At 50.3% G+C, this 12,664-nt stretch overlaps 1 protein-coding gene across 1 annotated transcript in view; it reads left to right on the forward strand.

Annotated features, from left to right (window-relative positions):
- The window catches only part of LOC101654948 (protein FAM169B), an 82,436-nt gene that overhangs the window by 39,851 nt on the left and 29,921 nt on the right, over window positions 1–12,664 (forward strand). The window contains exons 5-7 of the mRNA XM_045296470.1: window positions 1,741–1,918; window positions 9,002–9,184; window positions 12,220–12,351. Of these exons, the coding sequence (XP_045152405.1) occupies window positions 1,741–1,918; window positions 9,002–9,184; window positions 12,220–12,351 (493 nt within the window). The remainder of the gene's footprint in view (window positions 1–1,740; window positions 1,919–9,001; window positions 9,185–12,219; window positions 12,352–12,664) is intronic.

Consider the following 12,664-nt stretch of genomic DNA (forward strand, 5'->3'; position numbering starts at 1 on the left):
TCCCCCTCTCCCATGTCCCCCGGAACTGTCGGTCCCGTTGTTTTTTTCTCCAGATTGTTCATCCAGCTTATCTTATTTAGACAGACCTGCAGAGATAATAACATGCACTAAAACAAGACAGAACAAAACCAAGCAACAATATACAACACAACAACAACAACGAACCACTGAGAAAAAATAAAACAAAACACAACAAGAAAGAAAAGCTTGTAGTTAGTTCAAAGATCATTTGTTGGCCTTTAGGAGTGTTTTCCAATCCAGTCTGTTGGGGCACCATGCCCTGGCCCCAAAGTCCACCTTCAGCATTCCCTGGGGACCTCGCTGCTCGGTTCCCTTGCTGCTCCCTGAATCCTCATGAGTAGACCACGCCCACAAGGAGGGGTCTTCAGGCTGTAACCTGATTGACAAGCTAGACTCCATCCCTTCACTGTGTATCAAGTTGACATGAAATTAAGTAACTGCCATGTATATTTATACTTAATATGTATCTTTGACTCACTGGAGAGACGTCATTGTCATTTTATGTTAGAGAACATTATCAGTCATCATCATGGCCATCGGGCAATTTATTTATTTATTTCCCTTTTTTGCATTTTTCTTCTTTTAGCTTTAATTTTTTTTTCTTTAAAAAAAAATCATTTTATTAGCCAATGGTGTAGAATTTAAAGCACTGTTGAGAAAAGGGCATTATACAAGTGTAGGCTGCCTAGAACCACGATGCGTGAACTGTTGACTTGTACCGAATAAACTCCAAAGTGACAGGACGCTGCACAAATGATGGGGCTGATGCCAGAGAAAGCTATGGGTAACATCCATTCGCAGCAGCAGAGCCGTGCATATCAGGTCATACATGTCACACTAAAGCCAGGGGAGCATTACAATACTAAGTCTATGACAGTCCTGAGCCACCGTTCACTGGGCTCCCTCAAGGCACGAGATCTGAACCGAAGTCCAATGATCATCAATTCTATAACCTGGGGATGCCGTAAACCTTGAACTCTAAACTCAAACTCTCTCTTGAAGTCTTCTTTGAAGCAAAATAATAATAATAGTAATCATCTTAATGGTAAACTGTCTGTTTTGAACATTGTGCTCTTTTCCCGTTGTCTATGTGAGGTCAAATTGAGAACAGCAGCTGTGAAAGATTGCATGGGACGCTTAGCAGGCAGTGGACTTATGTTGACGATGGCAAGATCAATGGAACCTTTTGACATGGAAGAGAGAGGGTTCTATTTTACAGCGTCAGAACACAGCGGGCAGGGAATCCCAGGCATTCTCTGAGCGTAACCGACAGTGCTCTCTCACATCGGTCACAAGCCAGTCGATTTGTTGTTTGGGTGCAGCATTTACTCTCTCCATGTATTTACCTTCCTTTTGGGTGCCAGGACCCCCCTGCCATTCAACACAGCTGGTGATCTGCTGGGGTAGGTGCCCTGGTCACCTTGGTGAAAACTGCTTGCTTCATTAGTGTGGCTTTGTTTTCCCCTGCAGACCTCCTTTCATGACTGTGGCCCGTGGGACTCAGGAGTCTGCTCTGGCACAGCCCCTCTCCCGGAGGCATGGTTGATGTGAAAGGTCAGCGGATGAAAGCTGACACAACTTTTGGCTCTGGAGACTCAACCGATTCTTATGCTAGTGGAGCATGCACCTGGCCTCATGGTCAAGTCCAAGTTCACAATCTACTGTGTCTGATTTTCCTCTCTGGTTTCACTTAATTCCTCATTCTTTTTTTCTTCCAAGGTTCAGTCATTCGGGGAGAGGATTGTGCTTTTCATTCTAAATGTCATTATTTTTGGAAGATTGGAGAGGAATCTGGATGCCGATGGCATGTTTTTTTTACCTCATTCTGTGATGGAGCAAGCTAAAATTTTGTGGAGAAATGGAGCGGCTGTTGGGTTTTACACCACCAAAACGAAAGGTAACAGATATTTCAGGATCTGGGGGCACAGAGAGCGGGGAGGGAGGGAGAAAAATAAGGAGCTGATGCCAAGGGCTTAAGTGGAGAGCAGATGTTTGGAGAATGATGAGGGCAATGAATGTACAAATGTCCTTTGTACAATTGATGTATGTGTGGATTGTGGTAAGAGTTGTATGAGGCCCCAATAAAATAATTTTTTAAAAATCCATGGAGAAAAAGAAATAAAAGGCCATGGGTTTTTTGTAGTGTGTTGAGTTCATATGATTAGTGGACTCAGCTGCTCACCAAAAGGTACACAGTACAGATCCATCTAAAGGGGCTTCAGGAGATGGACTGCGGTGAAGAGGAGTCTGCCTTTGTCGTACCAGGCTGCTGAACTGAAACTCTGCGTGTCTGAAAGTGGGCTGGGAACTGGGTCTCTCTGTTTCTCTCTCAGTCCCTGTGCTCATCAGAGGAAACGTCCTCCCTGCTCTGAGACCTCAGTAATTTTCTCTGTCTCCATGACTACCTCTAACTACTTAATTGTACTAACATAATTAATGCTCTGCTTGTGGGGGAGCGCATGTTCTTTCTAGACATACCCAGGGACACAGAACTGCAGTGCTGTGTGAACTTGAGCAAAGTTTGGCAACAGGATGGTAGGTCAAGTGCAACTGAACTAAGCCCCTACTTCTTACCCCCCCCCACTCCCCCTGTCCCCATGCACTCTGAACTATAACCCTCCTAGACCCCAATAGTTTGTAGCCTTTCATCAACTAAAATTTGGATTCACGCACTCTTCAAGGTAGATCATGAAATGCTCTTGTTGATAATGAATGCAACAACATTCTTGAATCTGTCATTCCCTGCTTAGTAAATAACACGATTGCTTGGTTCAGATTGGTCAATGAAAGTTCATTTCATCTCACTAAGATGGATAATAGTCGTGATGTGTTCCATTTCCTTTTTGATAACTTCCAAATTTCCTGTATTCATACTTTCCATATCCCACATTATGACTATTAATGGATGTTAAAAGCTATTTCATCTCATAATAATACATAGAGAAATTTAGTTTGTAAAGTCTCTGCTTGGGCTGGAATAATTTTGGTCAGGAGCAACATGCAGCTCCTTGATTGCTACGTAAGTTTGCTAGAATGTTCCAGCAGGTTCCCTGTTGAGAGCCTCATGTATTTTGGATGACAGGAATTATGGGGCTCTCCCAGGACCTTTGAGGGTTGGTGTGTGGGCCTATTACTCTGAGGGTTTTCGGCACGAAATTCCTCCATGGAATTTGAAGTGTGAGAACCATTGCTCTATGACATGCATTCCCAAGGGCAGTGGGGAGGAGAGCGTGTTCTTAGGGAGCAAATAAATTTTAGCTATCACAATGGTGTATGGCTTTCCGAAGCTCAGTTCTACTCTTCTTTTATGTTTAATTGTGGAGGATCCTTAGGGAGGAGAAAGGTCTTTGAAGATCTTAGGCTTGATGAGAACGAAACGTTTGAGAAATACCGGCCTCGGCGATATCCTAGAAATGGACTTGTTAGCTGTAGAGTCACAAGCTCCACCTCTCTAGGTAATGCTTACCTGTACTCAGCACGATTGTCATACTGTAGACCCTCACCAGGGAGAAGTAAGAGTGTTATTGCTCTCCATCTTCGCCAACACTTGGCAGCTGTCTCACTTTTTCCATGGTGACAGTGCTTCTGGACATGGAATGGCCACAAGAAGAGACCCCGAGGGCATGGTCCTCTTTGCCCAGGTTTGACAGCATCGACTCTTGTGGCATGAGTGGATCTAGGCTTGCTCTGGGGTCAGCTGACATCTCATACGCTGATGAGAGCCCAGCTTTGGACAATTGTTACTGACCAAAAGGGTTGCCATGTCTATACAATGGCTACATAGGATAGGATTGTCTGGGGCTCCCAACACTGCCCTGTGATATGTCGCGTGCTTCCCTGTGCTTTGTGTCTCTGTTAAGAGTAGAAGAGAGTCAGTGTGAGCCAGCATCTTCAGGTGCCCTGTGCCTCAGCCCTTGTTCGTGGCTGGATTGTAATGAGATTTAGTTTTGGGAATTCATGTTGCAAATGGGCTTTATTTGACCAGCCTGAAGGTGTGATTGGTCCTAAGAACAAGTTGGTAAAGCATTTATTCTTTTTTCCATTTTAAACTAGTGCTATCTTTACAGACAAATTGTAAAAATAGTACACCAAACCAATCTCAGTGCCAATGAGTCCGTGCTGACGCATAATGACCCCCGAGACTGTAACTGCTGATGGGAGTAGAGAGCCCAGTCTTTTGCCCGAAGAGCTGCTGGTGGTTTCGAACTGCTAGCCCTGTGGATTGCAGCCCAGCGCATACGCGCTACACCACCTGCCACTCATCAGCTCACAATGTTAACCTCTTATATAACCATGGCACATTTTTCAAACCTTCAAAACTTTCTTTGGTTCATTTTTGTACATTCATCATGCATTTGTCAGTGGAGGTGTGCGTGTTGCTTTGATGCGGAAGAGGTTATCAGTGGAGCTTCTGACTGGAAGGTCCAAAAGTCTGTTCAACTCTAGCCCTAGGCAGTCCCTGATCTAAGGGTCTCTGTCTCCACCGGCTTGACTAATCCAAGTCGACTAATATGGAAATTCCATATGAGTGGAACCATATATGGTAATATGCTGCCTTTTACATCTGGCTTCTTTTACCTAGCGTAGTGCCTATTTATTCATTTCCTTACAGTGTTGTGAATTCCTTAGTATGCCTCTTCTAACCATAGTCTTTGTAAGTCCCACCAAATGACTCTTTTCCTGATGGGTTTGGGTAAGGGAATATGGGGCAGATACTGTGGATTCAGTTGTGTGTATTGTTCTAGAATTGTGATTCTAAAAGCCTGGAAAATCTAGCATGGGCTTTGGTCAAGCTTGTCCTTTGGCTGGGCATAGAATGAGCTATCTCAGAACCAGGGTAGGGGAGCTCACTTCCACCAAGAAAGGGGAGCCTGCATAATGTATAGAAAACATGAACAGCTCCGCAAGAAAAAACCCCACAAAACCAAGTGACCGGAAGATAAATAGTTGTGGTCACTGGCTGTTTGAGAGACATAACTAAATCAAAACCCCAATAAGATAGCAGCCCAGAATTAATAGCACATTTCAAAAAAACAGCTAACAATTGCTGGTGAGATGTGGAGATACTGGATGGCTCCTACACTGTTGGTGAGACTGTAAGACGGTACAACCACTGTGGAAAGCAGTGTGGCTCATCCTCACACATTTAGAGATAAAGACAAACAAATGAAGACAACAGAGGCAGATACTGGTATGCACACCATCCTACAATAGGAGCTGTTTACAAACAGAAGCTCGGGTAGACAGGCTGTCTGAGCAGGTGCGGGAGGTGAGCAGGCGTAGACCCATACCCTTATGTAGATTTGGTGGAGGCTATTTGTAGATGTGCCTTCAACTTTGTTGCAGATGTACCCCCGAATGTGGTGAGCACACAGGGGACAAAGTCATGAAGACTTGGGCATCATGGCCAGATACCTTGAGGAAGGGAGTTGCTGAGCCTGGGGGAATCAGAATTTCAGGGGACATTGAGGCCAATTAGCACAACACAGTGTGTTAGGCTGTGTTTTCTAGAGAAACTACACCGGTGAAACTCTTATATGTATAACAAAGAAATTCTTCTTCAAGAAATCCATGTTGAGAAACTGGCCCCCACAGCTGCAGAGTGATTGGCAGGTCCAATCTGTGGGTCAGATGCAGGACTGGAGAGCGTCCCAACGTGTGCAGTTGCAAGTGGGGAGAGCCAGGAGGCCGGAGGATGAAGCAGGAGGTAGAAAGGCTGCAGGCGGGTGGAGGCAGGGTTGAGTGGATCCAAGGCAGGTGATGTGGAAGGCTGCTGACAGCATCCCGGGTTGGCAGACCACATTGCAGGCCACAGGTCCCAAGCCCCAAGAAACCAGAGAGGATCCAAGTCAACAGGAAGAAGGAGGAGGAGGAGCAGGAGGAGGAGGAGAACAGAGCCATTGCATCTGTTCATAGATATAAAATAGGCTATGTGAACATGAACATTGTGAGGCTGTGTGTGGCCTGCACCTTAGAGGTGAGGCCTTACTACCAAACTACTGAGGATGCCAGCCCAGCCAAGCTGACACAAAAACTTAACTGTCAAACTAGTTCATAAACACAGTACTCTACATTTTACTTGGATGAGTAGTAATTGGGTTCCTAAAAGCTTTTGAGCAACCGGGGAAGGTGAAACCATTTCCTCATCTGGAGGAAAAAATAATGAACATCTAAAGAGTATGGAAAAGTTAGTCCAGGGACCAATGGACCAACCAAGCATCACCCTCTCAACCTGGAAACCAGAAGATCCAGAAGGTGCCGGACTGGATGGTGCTCTGAAAAGGAGCACATGAGAAGGTCGTGGAAGAAAGATGTCCAACTGAACTCAGAATTATCAAAAGAGGCCAGGCTTGCTGGTCGGATAGATACTGGTGGACTCAAGACGCTGGCCCTTTGTCGCTCTTTAGGTCTGGGACGGAACTCACCCCTGCATTCCAGTGATTGGCCCTTTCACATCAGCAGGCGCATCAACACAAGGACAAAGTACAGGGTTAGGAAATAAGGAGGGATGGAAACCGGAAATATAGGAAGGAAGTAGGGCCGATGATTGATGGGATGGCATCGTGGAATGTAAACGTGATGATCTACTCAGTACACACTCACTTTTTTTACAAAAAAAAAAGGCAAAACATGTTCATGACACAAATGAGCAGAAGCAAAGGAAGGAGAGCCAGGGGTGAACTCATCGTCTCTTTGGACTTTGGATCCCTGCGCAGTGAGCCTCGGGGCCCAGAGACAGCAAGCTGTGACAGCAGAGGCCTGCCAGAGGAGCAGCCGTGGCAGACCTGAGAGCCATGGCATGAAACAGACCTGTGGGCTTCCCGGCCCCCTGATGGAGTCCGGCTGAGTGCTTGGGGGTAGGAGGCTCGCTTGTGGAGTGGCGTGTCCGTTGGCACTGTATTGGGGGCTAGGCTTGCTGACCCCCGGTGCTGATCTGGGTGCCTTTGGGCTGAGATTTCTGCATGAGTCCAATGCTGTTAACAGGAGATTTACGTTGGAAGAAAATACTTTGGGGGCGGGGAGGGAGACTCTTTTGCTATTTTCAGTTTTGAGCAAGAGTCTACCTTTGCTTCAAGGTAAGAAGTCCCTGCTCATCAGAAAAACTCCCATCTAGGACCAGAAGTTAACTGGAGTCAGCTAGTATAATGAAAAATGCCTGTCGAGCAAGGGCAAGGGCAAGAAGCCACCAGCAGTGACTAGGACTAGCCCTAGAGCTCTGGGGAGGAGGTCCCAGGGGAGCCAGGAGCACCCTGCCAGCATGGTCCTTAGCTCCAATCCTTCAGTCCTTCTTAGGCCCCGAGGAAGCAGCTGCCCCTGCCGTACCCGGACTGCAGGCTGAGCTGTCTCCAGGAGCCGCAGCTACCCTTCCCTCCAGAAGGGCCGGAATGGGGCTCCCTTGAGGACAGCAACACCAGCACCCTGGTCCCCTTGGATGAGGGGGACGAACAGTGCGTGGGGTGCTCCCTTCCTCCTATCATTCTGGTCCCTGTACGAGGCAGCGTCCCACAGGGCACTCAGTCTCCCGGCGCCCACAACCGGGCATCAGAACGGAGAGTAGTGCGGAGAGACACAGGGTTCCCAGTGCTGTGCCGTGAAGATGTCTTTCTCTGACCCTCTGCTGCCCCGTGGGCACCATATTCCCTCGAAGTGGGCCCAGGCCTTCCAGCAGGGACAGGCTCCTTGCAGCTGTTCCTGTCGTGTTGCTCCATGATGCTTTCGCGGCTTCCATGGCATCTGAGACACGGCCCGATGTGTACTTCGGAAGTAGCCAGATGAGGCAGCAGGCTCTTTGGGGAGCTGGTATTCCGGTGAAGGCGAGGACGAAGGCGCATGTCAAGTCTCTGTGGAGGTGTGGCCACGGCGCTGTGGGGACCCTGGCTGTCGGGAAGCTACGCTCATGGTGGAGCGTTCAGGGCTTTCCCCTGTCTTGGCTCCTGCTCTCTCTGCTGCAGCAGGGCCACGGTACGACCGGGAACGGCTTCTCTCTGGGGATCCGACTTCTGTAAAGGGCACTTTGTTAGAGTGACCAGAACAAGTCCCCTTGAAGATGCTGGCTTGCTTCCCAGGCCCGTTCGCCCACACCTTTGCTGGCAGGACTTTGAGATTGCCCGGACCTCCCCTGCTGGCTCCAGGTTTCTGTGAATTAGCAGAGAAGAGGGGGAGATGAGGGTCTGAGTGAGTGAGAAGCCTTATGGGAAGAGGGGCAGTCACCCGGGGTTCCTTTTCCAGTATGTGCAGCAATCTAGTGGCCAATCATAGTGTGTGTGTGTGTGTGTTTAAACGGCCTGACTGGGGTGCGATGTAACAATGATGAGAAATACAACCTTCCTCTAGTTCCTAAAGGTTTCCTCCCCGCTCCCACTACCATGACTCGAATTCTATCTTGCAAGACTGGCTAGACCAGAGGAGGTACACTGGTACAGATAGGAACTGAAAATACAGGGAATCCAGGATGGATGAGCCCTATAGGACCAGTGGTGTGAGTGGCAAAACAGGGAGGGTAAAGGGAGAATGGGTAGGAAAGAGGGAACCGATTACATGGAACTGTGTGTGACCTCCTCCCTGGGGGACAGACAACCGAAAAGTGGGTGAAGGGAGAAGTCGGACAGGGCAAGATATGACAAAATACCCATTTATAAACTATCAAGGGCTCATGTGGGAGAGGGGAGCGGGGAGGGAGGGGAAAAATGAGGACCTAATGTCGGGGGTTTAAATGGAGAGAAAATGTTTTGAGAAATGTGTACAAATGCGCTTTACACAATTGATGTGTGTATGGATTGGGATAACAGTTGTATGAGCCCCTAATAAAATGTTTAAAAAATTAAAAAAAAATAAATAAATAAAAAAACCCAAAAAAAAATAAATAAATAAAAAAACCCAAAAAAACGGCCTGACTGAAGCCAGCTGACCCCCAGGAGTCCTGGTGGCGGGGCTCCGCAGGGCTGGGGGTGTGGACATTGCCCACTTCTTCTTCCTGCAGGCAGCTTGTGTGGCGATGGCAGCGGCGCGTGCTACGTGCTTCCTGTCTTCGATACCGTGTTTATCCGGCGGCAGCACCGCCGCCAAGGCCTGGGGGTGGCTCTGCTGCAGGACTTCTGTGAGACCTTTCGAGAGGACGAAGCCCTGGGGGTCAGCTGCCCCATTTCCCAAGCCATGCTCCAAGGTAAGACCATGGTGTTGGCACAGATGGGCAATGGAGGTGGGTGGGACACACGCTCCGGGGGTTCTGGGTGGGGTCGCGGAGCCTGCAGACCATGCAGCCCTCAGCATCCCCGCGTGGAGCTGAGTTTTCTCCCGCCCAAGAAACCTTCCCTTCTTGAGCCCCAAAGCAAGCCTTGGATCACAAGAGGAAAACTTTTCTCACCGTGGGAAGAACTGGGTTTGGAACTAATAAGCCAACAAACCCGGCCAGAGAAGCAGACCCCAGAGACCTGCTCTGAACTGGGGAAGCAGGCTGCTGGCTACTGGGCCCCCGGTGCCAGGATCCTCTGCTGCAAGCTGACAATGCACACTGCGCCGCTGGTAGCTCCTGCCTCCTCCTGGCTTTCCCTGCGGGCGGGGGCAAAGAGGGGGCCAGGCATTTCAAAGCCTGGGAGGGGAAGTCTGTGCAGGCATTTCCGAAAGCAAGATCAAAATGCGTCCAGGACTCCTAACCCTTTGTCTTTGATGCCTCCTGAGGAACAGAAGCAAGGAGGGTGTGTGTGTGTGGGGTGTGTGTGTGTGTGTGTGTGTGTGTGTACACACACGCTTGCATTGCTGAATATCCATGATCCATTTTGTGAAGTAGAATTGTGATGACTGAGATGTTGGGGGGACCTCCTATGGGAACCCACTTCTGTTTGTCCTTGTGGCTGCTGCTGCTATTGCTGGTGGTGGCAGAGGTGGGAGGGATGGGCCAGGGAGTGGGGGCGCATCATAGGAAGTGAGCAGGGCAGGAGTGGAGCGCACCTAGCCCCCCTGCTGCCGCCACCTGCCGCCACCAAGCCTGACCCTTTACGCAGAGCCATGGCCTCTGCCTCATCTTCCTGAGGCCCAGTGCTACAAGAGTCTGGGTTTGGGGTTTGGAAACTCCTTCAAACCATTAAACCTAAACCCACTGCCGTCAAGTGGATGTTGACTCATGTTGACTCCACATGATGTTTCTCAGGCCTTGTAGGTCTTTTAGAGAGCAGATAGGCTGCTGGGCTTGAACTCTGAACCTCGTGGTGAGCAGTTCAATGCTTCTCCACAAGTGCTGCCAGGGAGAGCTACTTTCATTTCAAAACAAACAAGAAATCTTACGGGGCTAAGGGTACAGATGCAGTTGCATGTTACTGCATGGACATTACTAACCCATACCTGTGTATTTAAAGGGAGAGAGAGAGATGCTGATTTTAAGGATCAGCTCACGTGGTCACAGGGCTGGCAAGCACAAATCCTTAGGTCACGTGGCAGGTTAGAAACTGAGAGTCTCGGATCTGGAATTGGTAGGCTAGGCAGTAGGCTGGAAAGTCAGGTTGGATGTATTTGATACAGCCTTTGGGTTTGTTTTTTGGTTTGGTTTCTAATTCAAAGATCATTTTCTTGGGGGCTCTTACAGCTCTTATAATAATCCCTACCTCATTTGGATTTGATGGAGTCTTGAGGCAGAACTCTCCCTCGGGGAACCTCAGTGTTCGCCCTTAAGGGCTTTGGCGAAGTGGGGGAGGCCCCCCACCCCAGCATGATGGAGGGTCGCCAACTTGATGAGACCGGTTGTACCATGAGACTCACACTTGCCCACCCCGCAGGGCACGCACAGGAAGGAACCCTATGCTCCCATGTAACACCCCCACCGTCCCGCCCGTGGGTGTCATGAGGAAAAGTGGGTGAAAATATTTTGATCTTCACAGTCATGTCTGTCTCTTTGCAAATGGCATCAGTAAAGTTGGAGTGCTTGCGAAGGCCTGGGCTCCCTGCGCTGGTCAGCTCTCCTAAGGTCCTAAGGTTTCTGGGCCCAGATGGGTTGTCCTCTGTTCACAGCCACGTCCAGTGACCTCGGTGCCCCCTCCCCTCTCTTCTGAGAGCCCTGGGCAGTGTGAGTGGGTGGGCCTTAGTGTGGCTGCTTCAGGCTTTGGCTGCCCTTGACCAGGGAGCTTCCTGGTGTGTGTGTGTGTGGGGGCGAGGCGGGCGATGGAAACTACCCTGCAGGCAGGCATCCTTCACGGGTCCCAGGACCCAGCGTTGAATCTTGCTGACCCTGTCTTGGGCTTCGGCTGGCCAGCGGAGGGTGCTGGAGCGCTGAGCTTTTGCTTCTGGAGCTCTGGTGGAGCCTGGTCCTAGAGGATGAACAGGCAGCATGTCGGGAGAACGCAGGGTTGTCCAGACTTGCCCCACCCCACGCTTCATTGGCCAGTTGTCATTTCTTGAGCGAACCCCTTCCTGATTGTGGGGCTCCGGCTGGGCCCTACAACCACTCACCTCGCCACAGGCTAGGAAACCTTTGGCCCAAGAGCACACACTCATGCTGGGCACAGCCACCCTGCTAAGCCAGGCTCTGGATGCTGGGACCCAGGGTTCTGCCCACAGCTGTTCTCCTGAGGCGGACGTCTGTGCATGCCCCGGTCCAGGCCCAGCTGTTGGTGTTTGTGGGGGAGTGTGTATGGCATGAGCCTTTGAGGTGAGGGGAGGAGGTAGGGATGGTGGGGATGGGGCGCAATTCTCTTTCTGCTGCCACTTTCTGGTACAAACCCCCAAGAGTCGAAGCATGCTGAACTCGAAAGGTGTGCTTCTCTATGAAGTTGCGGTTGTCAGCCTAGCTGAGCAGCAGACAAGGTGAGTCACCTTCCGACAGCCTGGGCCACACTTTCCAGTGCTTCAGTTGTGCTTGGTGAGCTTCCAGCAGAGCTCTGGGTCCTGAAAGGGTTAGGAAGGGGCCAGGGACCAGAGCAAGGCCATGTAGCAGGATTGGGGGCACTGTCACGTGGAGGGGCTCCCCTGTGAAATCGGGACATGGCAGAGCAGGCAAGCGTCCCAGGAAAGGGGGCTGGATGAGGCTTAGGAGGGGAGGGACAATGGACAAGGTGGGAGGTGATGGATGGTGGGAGGGCGGACGGCGTGCCCACATGGGCTGGGTACAGGGTGTGAGGGGGAGCTTGGAAGTGGACAGTGTGGGGTTTAGCCAGGAAAAGCTCCAGCAGGCGTGGGTCATTGGGATTCACAGATGCATCTTGCTGTCAGTCTGTAGGAGGTTCTTGCTGGCCTATCCGGAGGAACAGGGGCGCCTGTGGGAGGTGGAGGCCCCCGGAGCCTGGGGCCAGCGCGTTAACATCTGGCTCAACATTCAGCTTCAGCAGTGCCGACGTCCAGCATGTGAGTAGGGGGAAGCACGCTCGGTCTGGATCTTGTTAGTGGCTGGAGTGCAGACTCAGGTCTGCCCCTTGACTCACACCCAGACAGTGGCGTGGACAGTTCACATGTGGCTGCTCTCTGAGAGTCTGTCCTGGACACCTCAGAAGGAAGGCCTGGCAATCTGCTCCTGAGAAAAGGGCCACTGAGAACCCTGTGGAGCAGAGTTCCACCGTGGGAGACTCAGGGTATCACGAGTCCGGGGAGCACTCCTACCGTGGGACACACAGGGAACCACGAGTCCGAGGAGCACAGTTGTACAGTGGGACAAACAGGG

Source organism: Echinops telfairi, unplaced genomic scaffold (genome assembly GCF_000313985.2).
Source record: "Echinops telfairi isolate 266 unplaced genomic scaffold, ASM31398v2 ScPeMD7_7409;HRSCAF=8447, whole genome shotgun sequence".
Lineage (NCBI taxonomy): Eukaryota > Metazoa > Chordata > Mammalia > Afrosoricida > Tenrecidae > Echinops > Echinops telfairi.